The sequence below is a fragment of the Eleutherodactylus coqui genome, chromosome 9, assembly GCF_035609145.1.
Source record: "Eleutherodactylus coqui strain aEleCoq1 chromosome 9, aEleCoq1.hap1, whole genome shotgun sequence".
Taxonomy (NCBI): Eukaryota; Metazoa; Chordata; class Amphibia; order Anura; family Eleutherodactylidae; genus Eleutherodactylus; species Eleutherodactylus coqui.
In genome coordinates this window covers 124,630,837-124,646,539 of record NC_089845.1, presented here as the reverse complement: position 1 = coordinate 124,646,539, position 15,703 = coordinate 124,630,837, and the positions used below count along the sequence as shown (strand labels likewise).

Below are 15,703 nucleotides of genomic sequence, written 5' to 3'. Positions count from 1 at the left end.
TGAACGGGCAATTTTTCTTAGGGCCACAAGGCTCACTCAAATAATTTTTCAGAACAATTTTTATAAGTTTCAATGCGCTTAAAAGCATTGGAACTTTAACTTGAACCAATTTTTCGTTACACTGGGCTGCCTCCAGGCCTAGTTACCACTTAAGCCACATTAACCAAAGCGATTAATGGGTTTCACCTGCCCTCTTGGCTGGCCATGGCCAATTTTTGGGATGTACATTAGTACTGTTGATACAGCAATTTGTGTGGGCCCTCGCCTACAGTGTAATCAAATTAATTTTTAGCCCACCTGCATTACAGCTGACGTTACCTCAGCTGTGTTGGGCAATGCAATGGGATATTTTTGTGTACCGCCGGTGGGTTCCAGGGAGCCACCCATGCTGTAGGTGCACACTGAGTTTTTAATACATCTGTACACTTCTAAAGAACCCGTCTGACCGGGGCATGCAGTGTGGGCCGAAGCCCACCTGTATTACGCACGACATTACTACCTCAGCTGTGTTGGGCAATGCAATGGGATATTTCTATGTACCGCCGGTGGCTTCCTGGCACCCACCCAGGCAGTGGGTCCACAGGGAGTTAAACCTACATGTGTCCACTTGTAAAGAATCCCAGTCTGACTGGGGCATGCAGTGTGGGCCGAAGCACACCTGTATTACGCACGACATTACTACCTCAGCTGTGTTGGGCAATGCAATGGGATATTTCTATGTACCGCCGGTGGCTTCCTGGCACCCACCCAGGCAGTGGGTCCACAGGGAGTTAAACCTACATGTGTCCACTTGTAAAGAATCCCAGTCTGACTGGGGCATGCAGTGTGGGCCGAAGCCCACCTGTATTACGCACGACATTACTACCTCAGCTGTGTTGGGCAATGCAATGGGATATTTTTGTGTACCGCCGGTGGGTTCCAGGGAGCCACCCATGCTGTGGGTCGACAGGGACTTCACAATAGGGAGTTGTACCTGCCTGTGTCTATGAATTAAAAAGCCCGGTCTGACTGGGGCATGCAGACACCTTGACAGAATGAATAGTGTGTGGCACATAGGTTCCCCATTGCTATGCCCACGTGTGCAGCTCCAGATGGCGGTGGCACAGGATTCTATTTCTCATTGCTTCTGTACAGCATTGTGGGCTATCGCTCCGCCACTTTTAAAGAGGGTCGCTGCCTAGCCGTGCCAACCTCTGCAGTGTATGCCTGCGGTCCCTCGTCATGGCAGACGCAATTCTAAATAGACATGAGCGTGGTGTGGCATGAGGGCAGCTGAAGGCTGCGCAGGGACACTTTGGTGTGCGCTGTGGGGGGGAGGGGGTGCGGTTGGGCAGCATGTAACTCAGGAGAAGTGGCAGTGGAGTGTCATGCAGGCAGTGATTGTGCTTTGTTGGAGGTAGTGTGGTGCTTAGCAAAGGTATGCCATGCTAATGAGCGCTTTTCAGAAGTAAAAGTTGTTGGGAGGGGGGGGGGGCCCACTCTTGCCGCTATTGTGGCTTAATAGTGGGACCTGTGAACTTAGGATGCAGCCCAACATGTAGCCCCTCGCCTGCCCTATCCGTCACTGTGTCATTCCCATCACTTTCCTGAATTGCCCAGATTTTCACACATGAAAACCTTAGCGAGCATCGGCAAAATACAAAAATGTTCTGGTCGCCCATTGACTTCAATGGGGTTCGTTGTTCGAAACGAACCCTCGAGCATCACGGGAAGTTCGTTACGAATAACGAACACCCGAACATTTTGGTGTTCGCTCATCTCTATATAAGACACCATATCAGGTTTTGGTATGAAAGTCACGCTTAGAAAACTTCAAAAGTATTATGTTTTGAGAAAACAGGGTGTATTCTGCACTGAGAAATATGCAGTGTGGGCGGTGGAAGAGGGCGACGCTCAGAGCTAGATATTCTGCTTACTACTACTATTGTGATGCCTGCCTCTATATGTAGCTTTGCACTGTCTGTTACCAGCAGCAGTGTTATATACAGTTAAAGGGTTTATCCAAGACTATGTGAATATGGATATATAAATTTGATCCTGAATGCCAATCTTGAGGTTGGCATCTTTTACTTCATGTTTTCTTGTAAAATCACAGAGGGGAGAGAGAAAAAATAGGCTGCAGAGCAGGCACAGTCGCCATAAGGTAGGCACAGTCTCCACAGGCACATTCGCCATAGGGCAGGCACAATCGCTGTAAACTCTAATAGAATGCAGTCCGCCAGACTATGCACATTAGTCTGCATTGAACAATTTGCTCCTCCATGTCAGTCACCCACTCAACCCAGCCCAGATTAGGGAGGAGCGACTGCAAACAAACATAGCCCACACATGTGAACGATGCCAAAGAAGCCAGCCAACGTTTTCCTTGTAGGATTGCTTGGTCATGGGGGCTCTACATAGAGCGGACTCCATTCAATCGGAGCAGTTCAGAAGTTCTTTATGTATTGCTTGCAGAATCAATCGGTCATGTAATTCTGTGTTGCTTGGGAAACTCATGGAAAAAAAATCGGGAGACTTCCAAGAAGAACAGGCTTTTCTTTTGGTCACCCACTTTTCTGTTGAGAGGCACCGCCATATAGCTTTTGCATTTTTATTTTGATGACCCGTCTCTTCTGATTGCATTCACAAAAAAAATCATCTATACTCTAGTGGTTGTGGCTGTGATGAATCCAGTCTATATGTTGAGGGGTCTGAGTTTAGGAGTGCAAGTACTGGATTCTGAGGTCCGCTAAAAGGTGTAAAGGTTTGCTGTAGGAGGCTGGAGTCACTTGAAATGTATTGGGGTCTGTTAAGAGTGCTGAAGTCTGTTGGAGTTTGTTGAAGGGTGCTTGGGTCTCTGCCTCTCGTCACTATTTGCAATGTAAGGGGACAGGACGGGGCGAAACTTAGCTCCGCTCCCGTCCCAACCCTCCTATTGCAAATAGTGGAGAGGGAGCGGGAGCTCAGTGCACTGCTTCTGGCCCGGCTGCCTCCACCTCCCCCTGCAGAAAGAGACAGCGTATATCGGCCGGGTGTAAAAACCCAACTGATATGCGCACGTTAGAATAAGCCCTAACAAAGAAAGTAACCCGAAACCGACGCCAACCAGAACCGTTGCTTTAAACGCCCTGTAATCCAAAACCACACATATTATATAGCAAAAAGTCCAAAACAAATAGAGGAACCCGTTTCTATACTTTATTTTAGCATAAATATACTAATTAAAGAAAAAACTATAACTATATTTATATTTTAAAAATCGCCCTATATGTCACGGGAAAAAAAATGCAGCAAAAATAATTTTGGTAGCTAAAGGAAAAAAATAGGGCAGTTAAACCACTACATAGGTAAAATCCCTAAAAAGTGTCTGCTCCTTAAGGTACAAAACAGCCTGGTCCTTAAGGGGTTAGGGGCTTAGCAATCGGCTAGGTTCTGCTGAAGGCAGCTGGAGTCATTTGAAAGGTACTGAGGTCTGTTAAAGGGCACTGAAGGTATTAGTTGAAGGGTGCTTGCTTCTATTAATGGGGGCCCAGAGATCTGATGGGTGCTGCTGAAGGTGAATGGAGTCATTTGAAGGTATTGGGGTTAGTTGAAGGGTTCTGGGGTCTGTTGAATGGTGTTGGAGACTGTTGGATTCTGTTGAAAGGTGCTGGGTTTCCTTGAATGGTGGTGGATCTATTAAAAAGAGCTCAGTGTTTCTCTTGGTTTTGCTGAAGGGGCTGCAATCATTTGAAAGGTACTGGGGTCTATTAAAGGACATCGAGGTATGTAGAATGGTTCTGGGGTCTGTTGGAGTCTGCTGAAAGGTGATGGGGCTTGTTGAAAGATTTTTGGGTCTATTTAAGGGGGTTCAAAAGCCTGTTCAGTTCTGCTGTAGGCGATTGGAGTCAATTGGAAGGTACTGGGTTCTACGGAATGGTGCTGGGGTCTGTTGAAGGATGCTATAGTCTGTTGAATGGTGTTTGGGCCTATTTAAAGGTCCCAGCAGCCTGTTGATGTTGCTTGAATGTATAGAGGTATAACTGTCCATTTCTATAGTTTGTGTGCACCACCTTTGGTTCGAGGGCTGATTGGGGTAATTTGGAGGCCTCATTTAAGCGTAGTACGATAGAATGGAGTATGCTGCTGCACAACTGCTGACACTTCATTCTACAAATCAGTGGGGGTCCTGGCGGTTGGAGATAGGCACTCCGTGTATATTCCTGGAAAGCCCTTTAGTGATCATTTTAAATCCATTTATAATATTTATAAATATCCTTTTCTGTCTGAGTATTAGTCTCTGCCGCCATTCATAGCCCAATCAATCAATAAGCGACATGATGAGTCGTCCCTCATTTTTGTTCTCCAGTCTTGTAAATGTCATCCAGACATCGGACAATGGGCTTTCTGTGGAACAAGAGATAATTCTGCACTCAGCTTCTTGGCAAGTGCCTCTTGCTAAAATAGAAAGAAAAAATGGATTCTTTTGTGTTCGTTCCGTGATGTCAGCAGTAAATGAGGATTGTACATGATTAGAGATGAATCTTGTGCATAGAACAAATTCAATAATTGCCGCTTCCTGTGGAAAGTGCACGGCTGGCTACACCTTCAGACTAACAGGCCAAGACAGCCATGACAGGGCGAGATATAGTACTGTCCAAGCGGGCGTACCCTTACATGGGTAATCAAGCTGAGACTGTCACAGAGCACAAGATCCTGTAGCACCAAATCTGTGGCTTTGCATAGGACTGCAGCTAACATGCAAGAGGTTATCACAGTGTAGTGGTGAATCCATAAATGACAAGTTCGGCTCTGCTATATGTGTTAAAATATTTTCTCTGTATGCACCGGAGGGTGTAGCCACACAGGCGAGTGCAATATCAGTCCAAGAATATCAGACCAATGTAGCACTCGTAAACCTGCAGTTTTGTCTGCGATGCATTTCACTGTACATGTAATTTGCACTTGGGTGGAAAAAAAATCGCATCTTGTTCCACTGGTTAAAATTGAAAAACGCATCACGCTCGCACGAAAACAGCATTTACATGCAAGTTCGGAGAGTGAGATGAGATGGGATGGAGAGCGAGATGAGATGGGATGGAGAGCGAGATGAGATGGGATGGAGAGCGAGATGAGATGGGATGGAGAGCGAGATGAGATGGGATGGAGAGCGAGATGAGATGGGATGGAGAGCGAGATGAGATGGGATGGAGAGCGAGATGAGATGGGATGGAGAGCGAGATGAGATGGGATGGAGAGCGAGATGAGATGGGATGGAGAGCGAGATGAGATGGGATGGAGAGCGAGATGAGATGGGATGGAGAGCGAGATGAGATGGGATGGAGAGCGAGATGAGATGGGATGGAGAGCGAGATGAGATGGGATGGAGAGCGAGATGAGATGGGATGGAGAGCGAGACAGAAAGGGATGGGATGGAGAGCGAGACAGAAAGGGATGGGATGGAGAGCGAGATGAGATGGGATAGAGAGCGAGACAGAAAGGGATGGGATGGAGAGCGAGACAGAAAGGGATGGGATGGAGAGCGAGACAGAAAGGGATGGGATGGAGAGCGAGACAGAAAGGGATGGGATGGAGAGCGAGACAGAAAGGGATGGGATGGAGAGCGAGACAGAAAGGGATGGGATGGAGAGCGAGACAGAAAGGGATGAGATGGAGAGCGAGACAGAAAGGGATGAGATGGAGAGCGAGACAGAAAGGGATGAGATGAAGAGCGAGACAGAAAGGGATGAGATGGAGAGCGAGACAGAAAGGGATGAGATGGAGAGCGAGACAGAAAGGGATGAGATGGAGAGCGAGACAGAAAGGGATGAGATGGAGTGCGAGACAGAAAGGGATGAGATGGAGTGCGAGACAGAAAGGGATGAGATGGAGTGCGAGACAGAAAGGGATGAGATGGAGTGCGAGACAGAAAGGGATGAGATGGAGAGCGAGACAGAAAGGGATGAGATGGAGAGCGAGACAGAAAGGGATGAGATGGAGAGCGAGACAGAAAGGGATGAGATGGAGAGCGAGACAGAAAGGGATGAGATGGAGAGCGAGACAGAAAGGGATGAGATGGAGAGCGAGACAGAAAGGGATGAGATGGAGAGCGAGACAGAAAGGGATGAGATGGAGAGCGAGACAGAAAGGGATGAGATGGAGAGCGAGACAGAAAGGGATGAGATGGAGAGCGAGACAGAAAGGGATGAGATGGAGAGCGAGACAGAAAGGGATGAGATGGAGAGCGAGACAGAAAGGGATGAGATGGAGAGCGAGACAGAAAGGGATGAGATGGAGAGCGAGACAGAAAGGGATGAGATGGAGAGCGAGACAGAAAGGGATGAGATGGAGAGCGAGACAGAAAGGGATGAGATGGAGAGCGAGACAGAAAGGGATGAGATGGAGAGCGAGACAGAAAGGGATGAGATGGAGAGCGAGACAGAAAGGGATGAGATGGAGAGCGAGACAGAAAGGGATGAGATGGAGAGCGAGACAGAAAGGGATGAGATGGAGAGCGAGATGGATATTAGGTAGATAAGTGAAAAAATTATTAGTTTAGTGCTGGATAGATAATTAAATAGTTGATAAAAAGCTAATGTTTAGAAAGATAATTAATATACAGATAATTATATAGTAGAAAGACAAGTAGATAGGGATGATTAAATAGAAAGATAGATAGTAAATTGAAATATACATAGGTAGATAATTCGATAAATCGATAGCTAGTAGAGATGAGCGAGCATACTCGCTAAGGGCAATTACTCAAGCGAGCATTGCCCTTAGCGAGTACCTGCCCGCTCGGAAGAAAAGATTCGGCTGCCAGCAGCGGGCGGGGAGCGGGGAGGAACGGAGGAGATATCTCTCTCTGCCCCCCACTCACCGCCGCAACTCACCTGTCACCCGCGCCGGCAGCCGAACCTTTTCTTCCGAGCGGGCAGGTACTCACTAAGGACAATGCTCGCTCGAGCAATTGTCCTTAGCGAGTATGCTCGCTCATCTCTAATAGCTAGGTAATTCATATATAGCAAGTTAGATAGCAAGATAGATAATTATATAGTGGATAGACAACTAGATGGAGATATTTAATTACATACAAAGATAGATCCATAGTACATAGAAATATATGTAGATAGATGATAGATATATAATTGGTATATGGAAAGTAAGATTCATTATTATATAGTAGATTGATACTGTGGCTAAGAAGATAATTAGATAATAGAAATATACATAGATGCAATAGATAGATAAATAGATATATGATAGATATGTAGATAGATAATAGATAATTAGCTGATAGGAAGATAATAGAGAAATTGATGGCTAGATAGATTATATTTCTATGTACTATATAGTTGTGAGATAATTTGATAGAAGATAGATATTTAATGGAGTAGATACCCTGTTTCCTCGAAAATAAGCCCTAGAATGATTTTTCAAGTTTTTCAGGGAGGCTTGACATATAAGTCCTACCCTAAAAAACAGCCCTAGTTAGAGTTCATTAAAAAAAGAAATGCTTTAGGTGAGTAAAAAGGGCCGTAAAAATGCAATTGCTGCATTTTTACAGTGCTTTTCACACAGGTCAGCCGAGTCACTACTCTCTAGAGCCCCAGCATGGTTTCCGTAGTCCGCGACTCAGCCAATCAATGCAGCTCTCAAAGAACCAATCGCAGGCATCGCTTTGTGGAGGCGGGATTTATGACTTTTGTAACCATGAAGTGATCCTGTGTTGGCGGCCAAGGGCTTTCTTGGCGTCTTTACTGCTCAGAATATGCAGTAAAAACGCAGATAACAACAAAGGTCTGAGCACTTGCGTGAGAGACAGTAAGACCCCCTGTCCACGGCAGTGATTTTGCCGGCGGTAAACCACCCGTGAATCACGCCGGCCGATGCTTTCTATAGCATTGCTATGGAAAGTGTCGGCACCTGTCCATGAGCGGAGAATCATTGCGATTCTCCGCTCGCGGCGGGCAATTTGCAGCATGCTGTGAATTGCCCCGATTCTCCGCAGCAAGCCTATCTATCAGATAGGGCTGACCGGCAGAGATTTGGCGGCGGTGGCTCCCGCGGCAGAAATCTGCCGCGGGACTTCGCATCGCCCGTGAACAGGGGGCCTAAGGGTTGGTAGTGGCGGGCTCTATTCGGGGGAACACGGTAGTAGATAGAAAGATATGTAGATTGATAATTAGGTAGATAGATATATAGTGCTACTTGTACAGGAGGGCTGGGGGCACACTCCTGGTCCAGGGCCCATTGGGGGATTACCCTGTGGGCCAGCTCCAGCCTAGATAGATAGATACTGTAAAGATTTGTTTATTTTGTTGCTCACAATGACTTGACATTACACACCACACTCAGAATGGCATTGTCTGGTTCATTTTTGCCTCTCACCGTCATAGTCACTAATGCCTCGCTCCTTTTGATCATATTACAAGACCTCTTCCTTATTAAGTGAATACAGTAGATGAAAAGAGTCCTTTGAAGTCAGTCACCGCAGGAAAAAAGAGAAGCCCTTATGTCTTAAGCTGCCTCCTTCCCAGACCAAGCCAGATGCGGCTTGTAAAGTAGGGATAGTAGTTTCTATGGGTGCTACATCTATATACAGTACTTGTTGGGTGATATATAGTAATTGTGGTGTTTTATGTTTTTTGTAGTGAAGTACATGCGAGAAGCCACTCCTTACGTCAAGAAAGGATCTCCAGTATCGGAAATTGGTTGGGAGACTCCTCCTCCTGAATCTCCGCGGTTGGGAAATTCTTCGAAGTGTCCGCCATCACCTATTTCTCTGCCCAGTTATGGAGACAGGAAAACCATTCCACTCAAAATGTGCTTTGTGACAAGGAATCTAACCACTCCTGATCCAGAGAACAGGTAAATCTATTGAAAAGAGCAAGTTACTCCCATCATGCCTCAGGAGGCAGCAAAAGTACCATATTCTCTCTATACATTAAGGAACAAACCCCCTCCTCCTTCACTGTTTATCCATACATATGACTGCACTCATGGCTGGTCTTGGCTATTTGCAATCTATGAGGTTGCACACGGCGCCAGCCCTAGTTTTTGGGGTGGCACCTGGTGGATATAGGCTGGGAGCACTCTTTCCACTTCAGTCCACCCAACCAGATGATCTTCCTAAATGCGGCACTATCTTGTGGGCCTACATGAATCATCCTCCTCCTGGCTCTCTCTTCCCCTCTGATATTCTAAGGTGCCACTGTCAGCCCCCTATTAGTTCTACCGTGTTTCCCCGAAAATAAGATCTATCCTAATAATAAGCCCTAGCCTGATTCTTGGGAGTGGGAGCTTGAAATATAAGCCTTACCCCAAAAATAAGCCCTAGCTACGCTAAATGGGAAAAAGGCAATACTTACCTAGCAGGTGCAATCCAGGTCTCCGTGCAGTCCCCGGGGCTGGCAGAGCATCGCTTACTGGTAACGGGGTTTGTAAACTCCGCCTCCAACAAGTGATTGCACTGATTGATTGGATCTCGAGCTCCGTAGCTCAGCCAATCAGAGCCGGCACTCGATGAACCAATCACAGCATCGCATTAAAGGGGTCTGATTGGTTCATCGAGCACTGGCTCTGATTGGCTGAGCCACAACGCTCAAGAAGCAATCAGAGCAATCACTTGCTGGAGGCGCAGTTTTCAAACCCTGTTACCAACAAGCAATGCTTTGTGGACACTGAGGACTGCCGGAGCACAGGAGGCCAGCGGAAGGGACCCAGACGGTGCCTGGTAGGTGAGGATAAGGCACACCCTGAATTTAAGACCCCGTGCCTCTTTTGGGGCAAAAAATAATGTAAGACAGGATCTTATTTTTGGGGAAACACAGTACTACTGTATTAATGTTATGAGTTTGATTCTGGTATTGTATTTATGTACAGAGCTTGGCTTACACTACATTTATGTTATGAGGTTAGTTTATGCTGTATTTATGAGCTTGGCTGTGGTGCTGCATTTATGTACTGAGCTTGGTTCTGGTACTGTATACATGTACTGAGCCTGGTTCTGGTACAGAATTTATTTACTGAGCTGTTCCAATGTGGGTATACTGCTATATTTCTGCCTTCTGCACAAGTAAAACGCAAACTGAGTCCATAGTATTGCAATAGATACAGGGAAAAAGTTAGTAAGCCTAGCATTTCCTATGCCGGGCTTAGCACAATTTCCCTGGAAACATGGTGCACTGAATACATGAAGTGCATGGCTCTGACAGCCGCATTTTGGGGTTCTGACCAGCTCTTCCTCAATGCAATGAAATCACAATGTGTTGTACGGGCAAACAATAAAATAAAAAAAGCCGGCAGCAACCAGAGGTGATATTAAATAAAGTTTGAAACCTTTATTGTTCCATATTTAAAAAGATCTGGCAACGTTTCAACCTAGAGAGGTCTTTGTCAAGCCAGGCTATTGAATGACAGCTGAGAGCTGCCTCTGATTGGTCACAGTGCTCATCCAATCAGAGGCAGCCCATTCAGCAGGGGGGCATTTTAATTCCCTGGCTGCTGAATACTACTGAATGCAGTTCTGGAGAAGAGCCTGCTGGATGCAGCTGAGCCTTGGCAGCTGCAGAGAGGCGAGTATGGATTTTTTTTTTTTACACTTTTTTAGGATGGTTTTCAGGGAAGGGCTTATATTTAAAGCCCTTCCCCAAAAATTAATACAGCGCTTGCCGGCAGACCATTGCTTTCAATGGAGCTGGCTGTATTGCTGGCCCCGTTGAATTCAAGGGGAGAACATCATTCTCCTCTGCCACAGCTGTGGCAGAGGATGGCGGGCAGTGCTCTTTTTGATCGTAAAAATGCCCGTGTGACCGAGCCCTTAGGGCAGATAAACGCTGCTAGCAGCGTTTTTTTCCACCGTGCTGCCCGCTTAGGTCACACGATTTTTTGAGCGCATCAGTTTTGCGCACAAAAAAAATCGTGTGACAAAACGCCCGTGTGACTGAGCCCTAAAGCCACATGTACACGGGCGGGTTGGATTCTGTATGCGGAATACAGCCCTGGCAGCAGTGAAATCCGTGCGTACCTGGTTTGTTTTTCTTCTTTCTGTACTGCGGATTGTCCGCATGGCGCGCTGTCGGATTTACGTAGTACAAATTTTTTTTTTTAACTTCTGCTTTTCCCGCAAAATACCCGGTCCATTCTCAATGTCAATTCATTGACTTCAATGGAAGCCGTCTGTGCGGGAACCGCAGTAAAATGGAGCATGCTGCAGTTTTTCATCCTCGAGCGGAAACCGAAAATACTTTCTGCTTGTGTTTATGACGAATCTTTTCACCATAGCACGCTATGAGAATCCGTCCATGTGCATAAGGCCTAAGGCATTAAATTCCCTCCATTTTTTTTTTTTTTGCCTTGAACTTTTTTCACCAGGCCAAAACGCAACAAACTTATCAAATTGTCATATACTGATTGATATTTTTGCCCCGGCATAGAGAACAATGATAAATCAGTCCCATTGTCTCTCCGGACTTTATCCAAACAAACCTGAGGAGGATGGATATTCTATGAAGTGCTAGTAATAAAGCAGTAAGTTATAGAGAATTCTTCCAAGCCTACAAACATTAGCTGTCTATATATAAACATTCCCACAGACGCCATGGTTTTATACATTTTTATGATGGTGACGGCTCTTTTCCTAATTCGCGCAGCCCCCTCCAGCACTGATCTTCTTTGATACCTGGCACAGCACCATGGGATATAGAATGTGTCAGATTTTCTGATTTATCTACCTACTGCTAAAGTGGTCCCAGTGCTTCAGAGTAAATCGGGGATGCTTCAAAAATAATGGGAGCCCTGGGAAAAGAACTTTTACCAATCGTTATGACTTTTTATAGCAACATGTAAGAATCTTTATAATCTAGCTAGAATTTTAGCTTAAGATACAGCGCTGCGCCAAAGTTTTAGGCAGGTGTGGAAAAAATGCTGCATAGTAAGAGTGCTTTCAAAAATACAAGTGTTAATAGTTTATGGTTGTCAGTTAACAAAGTGCAAACTGAATGAAGGAGTGTAACCCTGGTTGGGCGAGAATGAAGAATAATCCTCCCCAACAGGCCCTGGTGCTAACCCGTATGCAACACAGAGACCTGGCACCTCCGCTGAGTGGAAGAATGGGTATATAAATGAGTTTTTCGTCTGTGCCTCCTCTCTGACATAACAAGGATCTCTTCCTGAGAATTCCCTATGCATTACCATAAACAGGCAACCATCTATATTCAAATTATACAACATCAATAATTATAGTGAGATAACAATAACGATTATTACAGCAACTTTATAAAGTCAGAATTGGGGATGGCACAGATATACATTACATTGAATATAACAGTAGTCAATATTTAGGCCAGCAGTCCCAAATAACTGTTCCTATATACCCAGGTATATATACGTGTGCAGGGAGTCCTATGCACAATACCTCAGAGGTAAAATGGATCTTGATGGCAGGTGCCTGTAGCGGGTGGAAGGCGCAGGATTCCTCAGGAATAACAGGACGATCGGCTGCAGGTCAGCAGAAGAGTGAGGAAGATGATGATGACGACTAGAAGCTTCTTCAGCCGACGATCATCCAACAGGAAGGCAGATGATGATGGCAGGCCTAACTACACTACACTAGGTTCTTTAAAGGGTTCTGTCATTAGAAAAAAAATTCTATACTTACCTATTCTTTCCCCGTCAGCTGTCTTACCGCATCTTCTCCTCACCGATCTTCTCCTCGCCGATCTTCTCCTGGCTCTTGCCGTACCCCGGGTCACCTCACCTCCAGCCGGCCGATTCTTCTTCTTCCGGTGACGAAGCATCCATTCACAGGCAGTCTCCTTCCTGCATGTCATTGTAGGTTATGTCACTAGCGAGGTAGCGTTCACTGCCTAGCAGGGAGTGCCGAGCTATTGCTGAGACTGCGCATGCACGCTGCCTCTCTGCAATAGTCCCCAGGTCCATGCTCGGCATTCTTCTTCCTGCAGGTCAGTGTAAGTTGCATCACTAGTGACGTAACGTTCTCTGCCTAGCAAGGGATGCCGAGCTATTGATGAGACAGCGCAAAGATCCGAATAATAAATGCAGTCGTATTTGCAATCTCCATATACGCATGCGAAGGTTGGACACTCAGGAAGGCAGACAGAAAAAAAAGAGGGTCCATAGGTGAAATTGTGTGCCGCTCAGTTGGTTCTGTCCTCCAGTATAGCTGGAAGGTCACACATACATTGGAACTTTGGCACATACAGTAGATGCTTAAGACAACCACTTCTCTTTCCGCAAAGTATTTCTTGGAAAATAAGGAGCCACTAATCTTCCAAGCTGAATGTATGCATTACTATGACTCCATATAAGCCATCTCATCCATAATTGATTTAAATGTTGGCCATCAAACCGTCCTACAGCTCTGTGCAATTTCGTGTATAAGCCATGCCATGCAGGCTTCCAGCCGGTCATGCCATCTTATAAGCCTGTCCATTCCCGTAAGTCATTTTTGCAATATATATTATTAAAAATTCCTAAGCAGGCCAAGCACCTTCAAATCCCATCCTGGCACACAGAAGTGGCTCCTGTGCCATGTTACCCGTTACTTTACCTTTCAGGGACTGTTCTTGCCTTCAATCCTTGGCATATGACACTTTTATTATAAAGCAGAGGTAAACATTGTTGCATTAGTAATTACCTTGACCTACTTCATAATACCAGAGGCTCGGGAGAGTGAGCAGCATGAGTTAGATTAACATTGCTAAAATATTCTGCTCTCGCCATGCCACCAATTCTTTTTTTAATAAAATAGTCGCCGGCCCCTCGGAGACCATTCACATTGACTTAACATTCTTTTACAAGTTTAATTTAAATCCAGGTAGCAAGGAACTAAGGCGCATAAATTATTCTAAGAAAATTGTTAACGTGCTAAGAGCATTAAAAAATATATTTTTTGATAGTTTTTGGGGGTTCTTTTTTTAATCGCTTCAGTTTTATGAGATATTTGTCATTTTCGGTCATTACGAAGATGTAATTGAGTCTCTTGTGGCTCCTTCGTTTTAATTAAGACCTTTCATCCAAGTATTTAACATTTGAGGAAATGAGGTGAAGGTGTGAATAAAGTCAGATCTGGGCTCCTTTATTTAAAATATAGTTTTTTTGAGATATTAATTAACTATTGAACTGCCATTGTCTACCCTGGATTATCTTTTATAAGGCTGACACTATCTTCGTTACTTCTATATACACTATATGGACAAAAGTATTTGGACACTGCAGAAAATCAGCATAGAGGATAGAGCTCCGTCTCATACTGCAAAGCGTGTGCTGGACTGGTTTCCTGCAAATAAGGTGAATTTGCTTGACTGGCGTGCCAGAGCCCCGATCACAATCCGATGGAGCACTTGTGGGACCAACTGGAGCGACGGGTACGACACCGCCACCCACGCCCATCTTCACAACAATCTCTTCTTACAGCCTTGCACGAGGAATGGTGAGCTATTCCTGCCCAAACTTAGGCCGCCTACAGACGGCCGGGTCGGATCCGGCTGTGAGAATTCTCGCAGCGGGACCCGACCCGAGCGTCTGCAGAGAGCAGCGCGGCACTCACCTGCTCCCGCAGCCCTGGCTCTTTCATGTGCCGGCTGCTGGGCAGCCGGCGCATGCGCAGAGAGGGCCGGCGAGTGAGCATGCCGCAATTTGCGTGCCGCGCGAGATTTCGCATGGCCAAATCGCGGCCGTCTGCATAGGATTGCGTTTGTAAACGCAATCTTATGGCAGCTTCCAGGGACGGAAATTCCTCAGGAAATCCCGCCGTGGAATTTCCGCTCGTGTGCAGGCGCCCTTACAGAGAACTTGTGGAAAGTATGCCTCGACATGTTGTCGCTGTAATACAAGTAAAAGGAGGGCCGACACCTTACTAAATAGAAGAATAAAACACTTTTTCTGAAAAACATGCAGTGTCCAAATACTTTTGTCCATATAGTGTATGTATCCACTTACAGCCTTATAAAGGGTGTTTTAAAAGTAAGGAAACGCCCATTTAAAATGAAAACAGTTCGGCAGACGATGAACCAACTTTAGACATGAACTGTAGGAGAAGAGGCAAACCTATTAGGCCATATCAGCAACATGGTGACCACGTTGAATGCCACCAACTTGGATTCAGCTTTTAACTTGCACTGATGTGCCAAAAGTTATGGGGCAGGAACTAATATTGTGTGGCCCTTTAGCTCGGCCCAGTGCAGCTGTTCAATGTGGTATTGATTCCACAAGTAGACGCAACATGTCTGGAGGGATGTTGAACCAAGCTGTCCGGATAGCCACCGACAGCTAAGTGGTACTTGTAGATGCAGGATCGCAACCCCTAAATGCTTGATTGGGATCATGTCGGGTGTAGGTCACACTATTCATAGGAACTCTCCTGAATGCTCCTCGAACCAAATCTGGATATCTTGGGCCCGATGGCAACGTACATTATTCTGATGGAATATCCCATCATTGTGGATGTACATAAAGTCTGTGAAGGGCTGCAATTAGTCACCAAGCAGAAAATCCTAGTGGGAAGAGGTCAATGATGTGTTCAGGCGAACCAGTGGACCCAACCCATGACATGAGAACAATAATAAATTATAATGATCTTTATTTGTATAGTGCCAACTTATTCCACACCCCACACCAGTATTGAAACCCCACCAGTCTGTACAGTGCCTTATTGACAATTGAGGGTTCATGGCTTCATGGGGTCTATGCTAAACCTTATCATAAGTCCAAAACAATTGGT

The 15,703-nt window shown here is 45.7% G+C and overlaps 1 protein-coding gene across 2 annotated transcripts in view; it reads left to right on the top strand.

The window, feature by feature from the left end:
• Nucleotides 1-15,703, top strand: part of SNTB1 (syntrophin beta 1) — a 161,515-nt gene that overhangs the window by 70,682 nt on the left and 75,130 nt on the right. For both annotated transcript variants that reach the window (XM_066578464.1, XM_066578463.1), the window contains exon 2: nucleotides 8,613-8,829. In XM_066578464.1, the coding sequence (XP_066434561.1) occupies nucleotides 8,613-8,829 (217 nt within the window). The remainder of the gene's footprint in view (nucleotides 1-8,612; nucleotides 8,830-15,703) is intronic.